This window comes from Rhinopithecus bieti, unplaced genomic scaffold (assembly GCF_001698545.2).
Source record: "Rhinopithecus bieti isolate Rb0 unplaced genomic scaffold, ASM169854v2 scaffold_42380, whole genome shotgun sequence".
NCBI classification, from domain to species: Eukaryota; Metazoa; Chordata; class Mammalia; order Primates; family Cercopithecidae; genus Rhinopithecus; species Rhinopithecus bieti.
In genome coordinates this window covers 1,823,703-1,840,483 of record NW_016818327.1, presented here as the reverse complement: position 1 = coordinate 1,840,483, position 16,781 = coordinate 1,823,703, and the positions used below count along the sequence as shown (strand labels likewise).

The window sequence follows — 16,781 nt, the reverse complement described above, 5'->3', positions numbered from 1 at the left end:
TGCCACTAGACTCCAGCCTAAGTGACAGATTGAAACTCCACCTCAAAACACACACACACACACACACACACACACACACTTAAAGGCCAGTGATGAAAATAATAGTTTAAACAATGTAAATTAATATTTGATAAACCAAAATGAAACTATAATTTGTAACACTTGAAAAAGAAAATCTACATATTTACATATATTGATGCTGTCAATGAATGTCTATTTAAGATGAAGGAGGGACGAAGAACATCAAGTTTAAAAGCCAGTTATGAAGCATTTAAGAATAATGACTTTCAGCTGGGAAAAGAATTTTCAATGGCCAGGGAAACAGTTGGCTATTCATCATCTTCGGCACTTATGACAACATTAACACAGAATGCCAGTTCATCAGCAGCCGACTCACGGAGTGGTCGAAAGAGCAAGTAAGTTTTATTGGTACAGTAGCCCTACCCCTTTACTGGGTGCTTGGTCTACTTGACACCTCAGCCAGGCCTCTCTCTGTTAAAGGCAGGATATAACGGCTTAAAATGAACCTTGCAGAGGTGGGGAGATGTGCAGTTTTCATTTTATAGTGCCATACTTTGAAGGGGTCAAGTCTTTAAAAAGTGTTAGAGTTGTTTTAAGTTTTCTAGAGTCTTAAATTGAGTCTGTTAATAGATGACTTCCATTTATCTTCTTTTATTCATTAAGATAAATCATTTTATGGAACTGCTTTTCATTTATTACCCTTTATTTTGCCATGTATGTCAAGGTAAATTAATGCAAAGCAAATTATATCCTGGTGATTTTTTTTTTTTTTAAACAAGATTGTTCATTTTGATGAACAGTAAGCAAAGCATCTTAATTCTTAGTCTTGGGCCCCAAAAATGAATGGTATGAAAATATCCCTAGATTTTGTATATGAGACTTGGGATAATTTTATAAGCTTTGAATATGAAAACGTAATAGCATTTATCACTGTCAATCCCAGGTAACTGAATATCCTGGATGTTTACACATAATGAAAGTTCAAATGCTAGGCCAAAATAATTAGTTACCTAGTAGTTATATTTTCTGTATTTTTAAATATGTTATATTTTTTGTGAATTAATCCCTAAATGAATGATCAATATGAAATAACCATGACAGAAATGTCAAACATCTTAAAAATTAATTCGTCTTAATGGTGCAAGTTTAATATAATTTCTTATGATAAAGTTCTATACTTGTAGAATTAAAATAGCATATGGCTTAGCAATAAATTACTTGTGAATTTTCAGTCTTGGTTCCCTGCCATACTCGTGGTAGGTATTCACCCATCAATTGATGGCTATAACCACTTTTATCAAATGGTTTTGTGTCTATGTGCCTTAGGTTTTGATGAAGAGTATTCATTTTACCTAAAAATACAAATAATGTCTGTAAAGTAGCCAAAATTTATATTAATTCTTCAAAGTACTACCTATAATTTAAGTCATTGGTAAATCTAGATTACTTTAGCTTAGACTTTAATTTATACATTTGATATCATTTCATTTTATACTATTTATTACGGAGTTATTCTCTAGTAACTTCTGGATGGTGAGCAAATAAAACTTATACTATTTTTTTCAGAAACAACAACAAGTCTTCAAGCCAACAGTCATCATCTTCCTCCTCCTCTTCTTCTTTATCATCGTGTTCTTCATCATCAACTGTTGTACAAGAAATCTCTCAACAAACAACTGTAGTGCCAGAATCTGATTCAAACAGTCAGGTTGATTGGACTTATGACCCAAATGAACCTCGATACTGCATTTGTAATCAGGTAAAAGTCTGGTATATGTCTATAAAAGTATAATCTGAATAAACTGGAAGAAAGAGAACTGTTTCATTTTTAAGCCTTTTTTAAAACTCACTTAAAATACCCCTGCTTTGTTTGTATACTTTTCTCTCCCTTCTTACAAAAGTGACATTTGCTGTAAATACTGAGTATAAAGAAAAATGTTACCCATAATCCTAGCCCTCAGATACAACCTGTAACTAAACATTTTTGATGTACCACTACCATATACCTCACGTGCACATTGCCTGCCTTAATAAAATTCAACAGACTGGGTAGCTTAAACAACAGAAAATTATTTTCTCACAGGTATGAAGGCTGGGAAGTCCAAGATCAAGGTGTCCACTGACTCAGTTCTGGAGGAGAGCTCTCTTCCTAGATGCAGACTGGTGCCTTCTCACTGGGTCCTCACATGATAGAGGGAGAAAAAGTATGCTGTGGTGTCTCTTCTTATAAGGGCACCAGCCTTTTCAGAGTAGGACTCCACTCTGTGACTTCGTTTAACCTTTACCACCTCCTCACAGGCCCTGTGTCCAATTGCAGTCACGTTGGGAGTTAGGGCTTCAACATACGAATTTTGAGACATAAGTATGCATTTCTTAACACATATATATGCATATAATGCATACACATGTGTGTATGTAAGTTTGTCAGTAGGAACCACAGTGTATACCTTCTTGTTACTGGCTTTTTTCTCTAAATCAGGTATACCAAACATGATTTTAAAGAAAAATCTTTAAAATCTTCACATAGTTATCTCTTATACCATCCACTATAGTTTTTTTAACCTATTGCTAGCTATAGATTATTTTAGTGGTTTTAATTTGTTTGAAATTAGGGATAATATTAAGATAGGCATTTTTAAAATGTAATCCATTTTATACATCTGATTTTTTTGATAATCTTTTAGCAATAAAATTAGGCATAAATATTTGACAGACTACCAAAATGTATTTTCTAGAAATTTATTACCAAAATTAATGAACATACCTGTTTACTAAACACTGTCCAACAACTGGATATTATTTTCTTTTAAAACCTAAGTACCAATTTGATAGTTTTATGTCACAATTGTTTTAAATACACTAATATTAAAGTTGGACATCTTTTGACCATTTTGTTTTTTACATTATGAATTGACATCTAATAGTGTTGGCTGATTTTCTATTGTTTTATTATGTGCTTTAAATATTTGCTTGATTTAGTTATTTTTAATAATTCTAAAATTTTGATATTTTGTAGTTATGACTGTTAATCTTTTTTTTTATGAAGCAAGCCATGGATTATATACTTAGAAGGGCTTTCTCTTTGGCTCTTCTTTCCATAAAAATTTTTCTTGTATAATATTTTCTCCTAATTTTTATGTGATTTTGTCTAGTTCTTTGCATGCTTCAGTTTCTTCACATTTAAGTCTTAGTCTATCAGCAGATTATTTTGTCTGACAGTATGAGTTACCAATCCGATTTTTAAAAATTTTAACAATTTGTTAGCTGTTCTACTATCACCTGATAAACATTTTTCAGCACAAATGATTAAGGAAAGCATATCCTATATTCTCACAACAAAAGTAGATTACTTGCAAAAGAACAAAATCAGACTGAACCTAGAGTTTTCCTCTGTAACACTAAAAAACTAGAAGGTGATGAAATATTTCTGTAGAGCTTTTTGGGAAAAATTAAGAACCCCCCAAAAACTTGATATTCAAAGAAGTTATTTCTATGCATAGGACCATGTAAATATATTTTCACTCATGCAGAGAATCAGAAGGTATGCCATCTAGTTAATCCTGTCTGAAAAACTATTCAGTCTACTGAGAACTTCAGTGAACTCAACAATTAGCAAGTTACACCCTAAGGTGCTGGTGATGAATAGCAAAAGCAAAATGAGAAAGGACATAAAATAGAGAAGTTTAGAAGTTTCAAGGAAGTGGACTATTAATTGCAAAAATATAAATGACCTAATGTGACCCAAGAAGTAAAAACTTTCAGTAAGTAATCAAGAAAGAAACTGAAAATTTTTACAATAAGAACTACCCAGAAAGATGACTCCTTCATCCAGGTGATTTCTATGGCAAGTTCTTCCAGACTTCTGAAGGGCAGATAATTTCTTGTGCATTTCTTTCCACCCTTGCCCCATGCTGCCCAAAAGAGTATTTCAGGAAAAAACTAATTATACCTTGATTCTCAGTGTAATTGTATATTCAGTGTATTTCCCTCTGTTTTCCAGCAGTATCATAAACAGTTAATTGGGATTTAGGTGTTTGTTACATAGTCATAATAAAGATATTTAATTTTTTTTTAACTAGGTATCTTATGGTGAGATGGTGGGATGTGATAACCAAGATGTAAGTATTAAATTTTTCTATTTAGGAATGAAAAAAATCACAGGTTGTCATTACTTGAATATTTGTCCTATATGCTATATGGCTTGGTTTAAGAAAACAGGTTTGCAGGTATATTAATTATGTTGTACTAATGCTAGAATATTCCTCTTCAAAATTGGGTGATGTCCCTTAATGTGTTCCCTATTTTAATTTTTAAAGCTAATTTTATGGTTTTCTGTGCAGATGGTTTGTCTCAGAAGTGTTATGTTGTATGAAAATTATAAATATCCTCCTTTCCCTTTGCTAAAAAATACTGTGTTTACTAGAATCCGGTTCATTTATCACATTGAAGAAATGGAATTTTAAAACAATTCATTCTTTCAGGCTGCACCGTGCTAAAGTGAAGGGTGGGATAATTGAGGATCTAATGTGAGATTATCTTCCTCTCATGAGTATAATATTTTTTACTGTACTGTGCAGGTGTCAGCCGATAAGAGCCACCTCTGATCTGAAAAGTAAAGGAAATTTGAAAGGAAGGAATTCCTGGTTTTTAGGAGACTTAATTTTAGTTAGAGATACGTATTTTTATTCAATACTGAGAATATTGTTGTCTAGTAATTTTGACTCCCTCCTTATTTAGTAGTGACAGGACCCTAAGATTAACAAGAGTTTTAAATTTGTAAAACAATCTGAAGATTGAGGGGGTTGGCTAGGTGCATTAAAATGTGTACTTTTCCTAGACCTGATAGGGTCATGGCAACATGCTCACATAGATGGGGACAGACCCTCCTTCTATTTCCCTATGTAGAATCCCTTGTAGGCTGTTTGTGGTTATTGCAAAAACAGTATTGCCCAACCATTTCAAGAATATCACTGTAAACTCTTCTGGCACAGTTAGTGAAAATGATGAATGACATTTCTGTGAGTACCAGCATCATGCTTCTCTGATTCTTCTTATTCCCAGTTGTGCTCTTTAGAGTGCTAAGACTTTCCATGAAAGAGTTTTCTGCTTAATATGTTTCAAAGAGGAATACTTTTTCTCTACATTTCTGGGAATAGAAACACCCAGGTAGGAAATCCAGGGAGTAAGACATAAATTAATGTCTTTAATTACAATCAGCTTATTCTGCTTTATGAGACAGCAAATAAGGCTATTAAATAAAATCTTAAGATATATTTACCTTCTACATAGAAGACTCATCTCACTTCTTTTTGCCCTTGAAAGTTGAAAATTAGTGAATTTTCATTCATTAGGATGATGGGCCTAGATTACATGGACCTCAGGATTCTTGAAGATGCGTAATTTTTCGTGCCTTCATTTCCTCATTCCTGAAGCTTATCGTTTAGTCTAAATGATGTCTAAATAATCTAGATCTAAAAATTCTGATGTTACGCATCCAATTATTGTTAAATTAAATGGATTATTCAGTCTCCTGAGCATATTTTAATATACTCTCTTGCCTTCAGAAGTACTGAAAACTTGTTTTTTTGCAATTTTGCCTCTAGTGCCCTATAGAGTGGTTCCATTATGGCTGCGTTGGATTGACAGAGGCACCAAAAGGCAAATGGTACTGTCCACAGTGCACTGCTGCAATGAAGAGAAGAGGCAGCAGACACAAATAAAGGTGGTCCTTTTGTTTGAGGAAGAAATAAACTTCAGCTGAACATTTTATATAGGACTTTAAAAAGAAGAGAAGAGAAAGAGGAAACAATGCATTTCCAGGCAACCACTTAAAGGATTTACATAGACAATCCTATAAGATCTTGAACTTGAATTTTATGGGTTGTATTTTAATAATGTAAGTAAATTATTTATGCACTCCTGGTGTGCTATGAATATTATTCCAGTTAGCCTTGGATTATTTCAGTGGCCAACATATGCAGACATTTGTACTCCTCAACCATTTTCTCAAAGTAATGGGCATTCTATGATTTAGACTTCAAGGAATTCCAATGATGAAGATTTTAAGGAAAATATTTTATATTCAACAGGTATATTCTGCTGCATGTACTGTACTCCAGAGCTGTTATGTAACACTGTATATAAATGGTTGCAAAAAAACAAAAAAAAAAAGTCAGTGCTTCTAAAAAGAATTTAAGATAATGGTTTTTAAAATGCCTTTATAATAAGCTTTGTTTCTTTGTGAAACTAATTCAGCAGGCTGAAGGAAATGGTTCATGTGATAAAGTGGGCTGGTATCCTCTAGAGTACCTGGGTACATAAACAGAAACTCCTGTAGGTAAAAAGTAATTTGTGCCATTAGTCTTTCTATGTTTCTGCATCCAGATAGAGTGCAGTTCATGAGGGAGGGGCGGGGACTGAAGGGGCAAGGGCGTTAAAGTGATACATTTTTATACCAAATGTGTTTATTTTTTTGTGCAAGTAATCCTTAAAATTGCAATTGTATTAGGTGTTAAAATAAAGTTTTTAAAAAATTACTTGTATTTATACTTTACATACTTAATAATGAAAATTTCTGAATTCCAATTAACTCTCAACTTCCGTAATCTAAAAAGAATCAGAGGCCCAGGACACAGAATACTGTGTAATCTGTGATGTCTTTAATAATGTTTAGAATTTGTGATATGAGAATACAGGAAAGATATTTTTAATGTAAATTTGAAATGCCAATGTATTTTTTTTAGAACATCTTCTGGCTTTTTCCTTCAGTCTAAAAGACATGAAAGAAGTGTAAGTACAGCAGTTAAAATGAAAATAATGGTTATGGGTGTTTTGACTGGAGGCAATGTATCCAAATAGAGTGAAGAGACCCCCCCTGGTTGGGAGCTTCAAATTCAGCTATTTTCGATTCTGCCACTTACTGATACGACAGTTAATTCAAATTTTGTATTGCTCTGGGCTTATTGCACCAGGGTGATACTGACTACAGTATGGGTCTTATTCTATAGGTGCTATTTAAATTATACATTTGCATAGTGGAGGTTTTATTTAAAGTATAATATTGAGTCTAGTCTATAGAAAAATCCTTAACTTTTAAGATACTTAATACATCATATATCTTTTATATTGAAACATACGGGGTCCATCAGATTTCTGCTTTAATTAAACCACTTACGAGCTTCTTAGAACTTATTCAGATAACAGTGTAAAATCTATGCAGTGCTACCCAAAGGGTGTGAGGTAGATAGGGGATTTCAAAGGTCTCTTCCACCTTTGAGATCCCATGATTCTGAGCTGCCACAGTCTGATTATACAACTCTGCCAGCCCCCTAAACAAGTTAGGTTCATTTGTGGGTACTCATGATTTCATGATATCGTGATTATCACCATTTCATGATACTCAATATTTTGATATTTTATAACCCTTTAAGAAGTGATAAATAATGTAGTATTCAATTCGTTTATCAACGTATATTGCCTGGAAATACTCACATGTATCATTTACATCCTCTATATATTGTGACTATTCCAACCTCATTCATTTTATAGAATTGGTCAAAAGAAAAAGCCTTATGTACAGCCTTATTTGAAAAGAAAGTTCTTTGTCTGAGTCAGGAACATCCTGTTTTCCAGCTGCTACATCCCCTTTCAGTGTGTGAATTCCACTCCTTACCAAATCACTTAGAAAACACTTTGACAAGTTTTAAACTCAAACACTGAATATTTTATGAAGCATGTATAAAGAAGGAAACCAAAATTTGGTGCAGGTATTTAGTAATGGGTAGAACCTGTTAATATCTGAATCATATATAATGGGCCCAAACATGGAACTACCTCATCGCCCCCCAAAAAATGTGGCCAACTATTAATATTCTTTGTGACATTTACACCAAGTGGCAAAGTAAGTATTTCTGGTATTATAAAGTAAACATTCAAATTCTCTGTTGCGCAAAACTCATGTAACAGTTGGTGGGACAAAATATCCAAATGTGGGTTCAGAGTTCGTAGGTGGTGAAAACTGAGGCCTTACTGCTGTGGAGTGTATATCAAAATGTTCATGGTGACACATTTGAAGCAATAAATGGCTTAATTAAATGCCAAAATGAGGCTGAGTGTTTGATCAGCATACAGTCATTCTTTTCTAGGGCAGTTTATATTTTTTTGCTCTCTTCTCCTTTAAAGCAAATTCCATGCTTTAGGTTTTTAACCATTTTAAGTTTGTGCAGTGTTAGTGCCCTTTGTCCTTAGACTTTAGAAATGGTCTTATTGACCTAATTAATTATTTTAATCTTGTGCAAATAAATGTCTAACAGACTTGGGTTATAAAGGGGTAAGATACTCTTTAATGTGTAGACATTGCAGTGGTTTCCCCCTCAGCTCTCACAGATAAAAATACATTTAGTTTTTAGCAGATGGGTTTTAAAAGAAAAAAAGACCCTCAACAATATTATTTAACTTTACAAATATTAAGCACCTAGATGCTGAGAATATACATACGAAGGTATTATATGTATGTGGGGAGAGTTGGTGGGGGCAGACATGTTAAATGTGGTATCTTGATAAATGCTGTAATGGATATACAAAGCACTGGGAGAACACCGGGAAGCAGGGAAATTGATTACTGAAATAATCAAGAAGAATTAACAAAGCAGCTATCATTTGAACTGAGTCCTAAAGACGGATGTAGTAGAGATGGCGTTCAAGGCAGAAGAGACTCTTCAAGGCCACATGCATTCTGGAACTTAAGGCAGTCTGGAAGGAGTGGCCGTGAGGCAGGTAGACAGTGTCAGGGAAAGAAGCCAAAAGACAGCAAGAGTCTATTCATGAAGAGCAGGAATTGTTTGTCATAGGAGTCTAGGGTAACATTTACTTATTGTTGTTTAACTATAGTTATGATTATTTTAACAGTTCAATGAAATCACTGATTTAAGTATGTTCCCTTATTAAGATTATAAAGTAGGGATGACTTAAAATTAATTAGTCTGTAAGTTGGAAAATGTTAAATTTGGGTGGATCTTTCCCTTGATTTTTGAAAGACAAATTAAAATTGCTAGTCAAGATTTTTAGATTTCCTTATTTAGATAATAAAATCAAAACTGCTGAACCGGTTTATAGTTTCTGATCCAGGATCTTAATATTCATGATCTGATTCTGCTACAGAGAAATAAAGTTTAAAGTGATTTAAAGATGAACTAACTTCAGGTTTCTGGGTTTTTTGAGTGAGGGTCTCACTCTGTCACCAAGGTTGGAGTACAGTGACACAATTATAGCTCACTGCTGCCTCTACCTCCTGGGCTCAAGCGATCCTCCTGCCTCAGCCTCCCGAGTAGCTGTGATGACAGGCGTGCACCACCAATGCCTGGCCAATTTTTATATTTTTTGTGGAGACAGGTTCTCAGTTGCCCAGGCTAGTCTTGAACTCCTGGCCTTAAGTGTGTGTGCCCAGGCTAGTCTTGAACTCCTGGCCTTTACTTTTTTGTTTTTTTATTGTTGTTGTTGGTTGGTTGGTTGGTTTTTGAGGTGAAGTCTCGCTCTGTTGCCCAGGCTGGAGTGCAGTGGCATGATCCTGGCTCACTGCAACCTCCGCCTCCCAGGGTCAAGCAATTCTCCTGCCTCAGTCTCCTGAGTATCTGGGATTACAGGCATGCACCACCATGCCCAGCTAATTTTTGTATTTTCAGTAGAGACAAGATTTCACCATGCTGGCCAGGCTGGTCTTGAACTCCTGACCTTGTGATCTGCCTGCCTTGGCCTCCCAAAGTGCTAGGATTACAGGTGTGAGTCACTGTGCCTAGCCAGCTGTTTCTGTTTTAAGCAGTAAGTCACTTATACCTTCTAAGTCTGTGTTTTAACTAATAGATTGTTAGATGCCTACACATTATTAAAATATTCATTCGAAAGCAATTTAATAATTCTGAATAAACTCTCTAGAGCTGTATAATTCAGTTTTTAGTTAATCAGGTACCACTTTTAACTTTCTTCACTGTTAAAGGAAATTACAGAAGAGAACATTATAATCATTCATCTTTCTGCTGCTTATTAAAAGTTGAAGATTTGATGGCACTTATTGCCAGTGTGGGACGTGAGAGTGTGGCTGTATGTGTCTGTTGATGTGTGGTTTATACACTTTCTCCACCTCTACCTGCCTACGTTAATTAATACGAATAGCTCTCCTTGGGAAGGTGTATACTAGTATGCTGCTAGTCTTTGAGGACAGACTAACTGAAAACATTTACAGGTTTCATATCAGTTGTGGGAAAAATTAGTGGTCATATGTTAATTATTAGTTTTTTGAGTTTTTGTTGCTTTATTCTTTTTTATATATATACTTTAAGTTCTATTAGAGTGCATGTGTACAACGTGCAGGTTTGTTGCATAGGTATACATGTGCCATGATCGTGTGCTGCACCCATTAACTCGTCATTTACATCAGGTGTATCTCCTAATGCTATCTCTCCCCGCTCCCCCCACCCCACAACAGGCCCCGGTGTGTGTTGTTCCCATTCCTGTGTCCAGGTGTCTTCATTGTTCAATTTCCACCTATGAGTGAGAGAACATGCAGTGTTTGGTTTTTCATCCTTGCGATAGTTTGCTGAGAATGCTGGTTGCATTGTTAAATCTGCTCCAGTACAGGAACCCTCCATTCTGATACGTTAAAATAAGAACAATTGTAACAGGTGTCAGGTTACTTTAAAAAGCTGTATAAGTCAAAGGTAATGCCCCATACATTTGAGTCGAGCATAAATATGAAGCAATCCATTAGAATGATTTCACTAATATTATAACTAGTTTTAATATTTAAACGATTTGGTCTTAATAAAACTAGTTATAATATTAGTAAAATCATTCTAATGGATTGCCTTATATTTATGCTCAGGTAAATATGAGGTATTAGTAAAATCTAATTCTAATGGGATATGACCTCCTTGGTATATATCCCATTAGAGTTTATCAAAGTTTATGATTATATCCTTGAAGTATTTGTGTATTTATCTTAATATGGTCATTCATTTTTTTTCTTGAATGCTTTGAGGAAGTGGTTGTAAAGATAATTTTTGTGGGTTTCCCAAATGTGCCAAAACACATTTTCACTTTACCAGTGGTCACTGTGCATAAATATTTTTAAAAGAGTGATCTGTTGAAAAAAAGAAAAAAAAAGGTTATATATTGTTAGAGATCATACGGTTTAGATTAGATATAGAAGTAACCTTTTGACTTTATGTGGTGGAATGTGACCAAAGGGCTGTACACTCAGTCAAAGAATGTTTCCTTCTTACCCAGCCAGATTAGCTACATGAATGCCAGCATTCATTGAAGGGATGAGATAAAACCTTCCTCCCTCCCATCCACATCACACACATCAATTTTCAGATAATCAAATTATACTTACATAAAAGTTTTAAAATACCTTTTATTTTCTGAAAATGGAAATGACTGATTTGTGATTACATTGAAAAAAGAAAGCAAGAAAAGGGAAAAGAAAACAAGCTAAATTGTGTGGTTATTTTGAGACATTTAAAAAAATGTATACAGTTTCCAAAGAATCTTGTTTTGCAGGTTTACAGAGAAGACACATGAGATTCTTCATGGAGAACATTGTTTGAGCTGTCATACAACAAATGAAAGTTAAATGTTTTATATATTATTGAACTGATTCAAACAGAAATTCTGGCTCCATACCAAGGTATAAATTTGTGTCCTGAAGAAAGTAATGAAAAAAAAAGTACAATTCATTGCGTTAAATATTTACCCAATGAAATGTTTACCTCACCCCTCCCAACCGCCCCCATTTTACATGTGTGCTCAACTAATTGAAGTCATTCTATCTGTCTCTCTTTTAGAATGTGTGTATACATATATACAGATATATTTCTGTATCTGTATATATAATCTTTTAGAGGATGCAAACTTCAAAGACAAATTTGAGAGGCTTAAAGGAAATTATATGCCCAAAGTTGCATTTGTTTGGGGAAGCAGTATAATTACACATTCGGGAAATGGCTAAAATTCTAAGGAAGTTAATCATGTCATTGCCATAAGTTACTATTGTAACTTAAGTAACAGACAAATTTCAGGTAGCCATATGTAAAAAAATGTGCAACAACTATTTGTTCAGTTAATTTTGAGTTTGTTCACCTTAGCACTTTAAATAAATTCTTATTTTTATAGGTTTTGGTGGTACACATGCAGTTTTGTTACATGACTCTATTGCATAGTGGTGAAGTCTGGGCTTTTAGTGTATCTGTTGCACAAATAGTGAACATTGTGCCCAATAGGTAATTTTTCAACCCTCAGTCCCCCTCCACACCACCCTCCTTTTGGGCTCTCCAGTATCTGTTATTCCACTCTGTCTGTCTGTCCATGGTGTAGCCATTGTTTAGCTCCCACTTATAAGTGGAGAACATGTGGTATTTGATGTCTTATTTCACTTAGGAAAATGCCCTCCAGTTCCATTCATGTTGGTACAAAAGACATTTATTTCATTCTTTTTTTGTGGCTGAATAGTACTCCTATGGTGTGTGTATGTGTGTGTGTGTGTGTGTGTGTATGTGTATTACATGTTTTAAATCCGATCCGCAGTTGATGGACATTTAGATTGATTCCATATCTTTGCTATTGTGACTAGTGCTGCAATAAACATATGAGTACAGATATCTTTTTGACTAATTGTGTCTCCTGTCCAATCAATCAGGCCTGATGGCCTGACCCTGCTTAACTTTCTGAGATCAGATGAGATCAGGTGTGTTCAGGGTGGTATGACTGTTAGATTGACATAATGATGCCTTTTCCTTTGGGAAGATAACCAGTATGGGATTGCTGGATCCAATGGTAGTTCTGTTTTTAGTTCTTTGAGAAATATCCATAGGGTTTTTCATGGAGGTTGTATTAATTTACTTTCCCACCAGCAGTGTATAGTTTTCCCTGTTCTCTCTGCATCTTCACCAACATCTTTTGTTTTTCTATTTTTTGTTTTGTTGTTGTTGTGTTTTAGACAGAGTCTCTCTCTGATGCTCAGGCTGTAGTGGATCTCAGCTCACTACAACCTTCGCCTCCTGGGTTTAAGCAATTCTTGTGCCTCAGCCACCTGAGTAGCTGGTATTACAGGCATGCACCACCATTCCCAGCTAATTTCTGTATTTTTAGTAGAGATGCAGTTTCGCCATGTTGGCCAGGCTGATCTGAAACTCCTGGGCTCAACTGCCTCGGCCTCCCAAAGTGCTGGGGTTACAGGCATGAATCACCATGTTCGGCCATCTTTTGTTTTTTGACTTTTTGCCATTCTGACTGGTGTAGGATGGTATCTCACTGTGGTTTTAATTTGCATTTCTCTGGTTAGTGATGTTGATTTTTTCATATTTTTTTTGGCCACTTGTATGTCTTCTTTTGAAAAGTGTTCATGCTCTTTCCCCACGTTTTAATGGGGTTATTTGTGTTTTCTTGTTGAGTTGTTTGAGGTCCTTGTAGATTCTGGATCTTAGCTCTTTGTTGGATCATAGTTTGCAAATATTTTCTCCCACTTCCAGTTTGTCTGTTTGTTGACTATTTCTTTTGCTGCCCAACTTCAGCACTTTCAACATTTTGTGCCAAATGATTCTTTGTTGTGGGAGCTGTACTGTACATTGGAGGGTACATTTAGCAGCACTCCTGGCCTCTGTACACTAGGAGTCGGTAGCAACTCTGCCTCTGCCTTACCACCCCCTGCCAGTTGTGACAACCAAAAACATCTCTAGAATTACCCCCCAAATGTCTCCTGTTTGGGGGGACAAAATTGCCTCTACTTTGTTAAATGTTACCATAATGTGAAACTTTGTGGAAAACTTGAAATAGTAATGGAAAATATTTGAATTTATGATGTGTAGAATTCTATAAATATAAATTTTTTAAACAATCACTTGCCAAGGGTGCTGGATGCTCCCAGGGGATGGAGGTGAGTAAAATCTTCCATCATAAGCAGTTTATATGGCAAAGGATTATAAGTACACTAGTAACTAAAATACAGCACAAATGTAATGAAAATCATTCTGGTACTGGTGCAAGCAAATTCAAAATTTCTATTAAAAGAGTAAGTTGTGAAAATAAAGTGACCAGTTGAAAACTGTGGAGAACTGAAAGTGCATGTGTCCCATTTAAAACAGGCAGCACCGAGTGTTAGCATAGGGGAAGTCTAGGTGATTTATATGCTCAGAAACACAGATCTGATGTACAATCTAACATCAAAAGCATTTAGTTTGGAGGATTTGGTCTATCTGGACTCTTTGTTCATCTAGAAACTTACAAAGAAATTGACAAACAAAAACTAAGAAAAGAATAGTAGCAAAATGAAGAATTTTCACTGTGGCATTTTACTTCCATGTGTAAACTGGACAAATGCTGTGCACGAGGGGAGTCCTGCACATTCTTCCTATCACCCTTTGACACAATTCCTGGACCTTTGCCATATCCTGCTATCACCCTTCACAGCCTAGGGTGGTTTTAGGACCACTGAAATGGAAGAGGGAAATCTTCATTTTTCAAAAATGCACAGAAAGCTTCATAAAAGATTCAGGTGTCTTAAATTGAAGTCCATAGTCTGTACAAAAGTTACACTGTATGTATGCATAACCCTGTGGAATAATACATCATCAGACGCATTTGCATATACCTTAATTGAATACAGCATGTGTCTCCTAAGGGACAGTGAAGGACTCTAAAGCAGGAATCTGACATTTCACATAGATTTTAAAATTAAATCTTACATGTGTTTTGCACTAAAGAGAATAAGCACATGCATTTGACTCATGCTGTTCTTTTCCCACCTATAAAACAAAGGAGATTTTGCTTTCTGGGTTTACAATAGAAGGTAATGGTAACATAACAATATTCTCAGATAATTGGAGACAATGGTCACCCTACCCTGAAAACTACCATATCTTCACTAATAAATCTGGGAAAGAAATTTTTTGGATTCCTACTGTCTGCAGATGAAGGCTAAGTAAACTGTTAAACTTGGAAATGATAGCCCTCCTTGATCTGTAGCTATCACTCTTTTTTACGGCTATGTCTCAGTGGTCTCCTACTAAGACATAAGACCTTTATTTTCCCTCTTGCAGGAGTTGAAATCTTTGCGACTTGTTAGGGCCCAGTCGAGAAGTGGCCACTTTTTTCTTATCACCTCTCAAAAGATGTGAACTACTTATTTTGATTCTCCATGGTTCTTGGAATACATCCATCTTAGTTGTGGCTGGGACTGCTATCTGTTTATCAGCCTTATTTCCTTTTCCTCCTGGGCATGTAGCTAGACCTCATTTCACAACTCCATTTCCATTAGGTGGGTCCATGTGAATAGGCTCTGGACAATAGAATATGGCACAAGAGATGTATGCCAATTTGAAGCTTGACCCATAAAAGACCTCCCACAAAATTCACCATGCCCTTTCTCATCCATTTTCTGCTGATGGGAGGCAGAGGATCCCAGTGAGTATCCAAGATTCTAGGTTATGGAAAGTCACCAGGTGGGAGGACCTTAGGTACCAAATGTCTTAGAGAAAACTGAAAAACATTTAAAAATGATGTGAGTGAGAAATGAGCTCTTATTGTATCAAGCTAATGAAATTGTACAGTTATTTGTTGCAGCAGTTATCATGCTGTGACCCATTCATCAGTGTGTTTCTTATATTTCAGTTGTTCATAGTATTTGCCATATGTCTTCTGTTTCACCCAGCACCTAGGGTGATGTTTCTGCATAGTAGAGATTCAATGTATCATTCAAGGTTTAAAAACATCATCTTAAGTTCATAGCTTATGGGACAAGTTCTAGAGTCAGCATTAGATAAGAGGTGATAGGAGCTGAGAAGAGGGCTGTCAAACTTTCTAGGGAAGAAGTGCTGGAAGGTTAGAGACCAGGCATTGCTGATAAGACTTCCAGCACTTAATTCATGACTTCACTGCTAGTAACTACAGCTGGATTTTACCTTATCATAGTCAGATAATATCTTGAAAGGGAAAGGCTGTTCCCTGCAGAAAAGCAACAGAGCCCAGAATCTGAAGACAGAGAGGAAATCCCTGTCAAAATGTATCCCTAAAAGCATACATTTTCGTAGCCTAGGGTGACCTTTGAGGTCATCAGTTGATCCCTGAAACCCCTGTTTTATGAGAAAGATGGGACGCAGAGGGGTAGAGAAATATATTACTTTCCCAAAGTTCTGAATCCAACACTGGAATTTTATGTTAAGAATACTTTTATTCCCTAGTTAAAAAAAATAAAATTTAAAAAATACCTTCTTCAAACAATTATTTGAGTGCATACTTTCCTCTTACCCCCACTCCATACCAAAGACCAAATGAAATGTGTGGGAAGGGAGCATATATTTTGTGTTGGAGAGGTTTGGGGAGAAAGATGTTTCTGTTTTGTCCAAACTCGAAATGATAGGATCCTGAGAGGTCTGTTAATCGATTGTCTCAGATTAATCTGCTTAAATACAGGCCCTTGAATACTGAACTTATTTAGTGTAAAGTAGACTTTATGAAATTATATGCACAAAAGCATTTAGTCTGAAACAGTCAGAATCTACAGCCTCATGGTTCTAGTGAATATTTACCCTCTCACCTCATCCCTAAACTAACTTGTTCTCTGTCTTTATTATTCCCTGTTTTTTGTTTTGTTTTGTTGTTTTTGAGACAGGGTCTCAGTCTGTTGTTCAGGCTGGAGTGCAGTGGCACAATCATGGCTCAGTGTAGCTTTGACCTCCCCGGGCTCAGGTGATCCTCCCACCTCAGCGTCC

At 35.6% G+C, this 16,781-nt stretch overlaps 1 protein-coding gene across 6 annotated transcripts in view; it reads left to right on the top strand.

Moving 5' to 3' along the window:
• Positions 1–8,123, top strand: part of ING3 (inhibitor of growth family member 3) — a 34,562-nt gene extending 26,439 nt beyond the window's left edge. For 5 of the 6 annotated variants that reach the window (XM_017856937.1, XM_017856936.1, XM_017856938.1 and 2 more), the window contains 4 exons: positions 223–416; positions 1,588–1,780; positions 4,101–4,139; positions 5,625–8,123. In XM_017856937.1, coding sequence (XP_017712426.1) covers positions 223–416; positions 1,588–1,780; positions 4,101–4,139; positions 5,625–5,741 — 543 coding nt within the window. In that variant the 3' untranslated portion in view covers positions 5,742–8,123. Of the gene's footprint in view, positions 1–222; positions 417–1,587; positions 1,781–4,100; positions 4,140–5,624 lie in introns of those variants that run through there. The other variant, XR_001882381.1, reaches the window with a different exon arrangement.
• Positions 8,124–16,781: the final 8,658 nt, after the last annotated feature.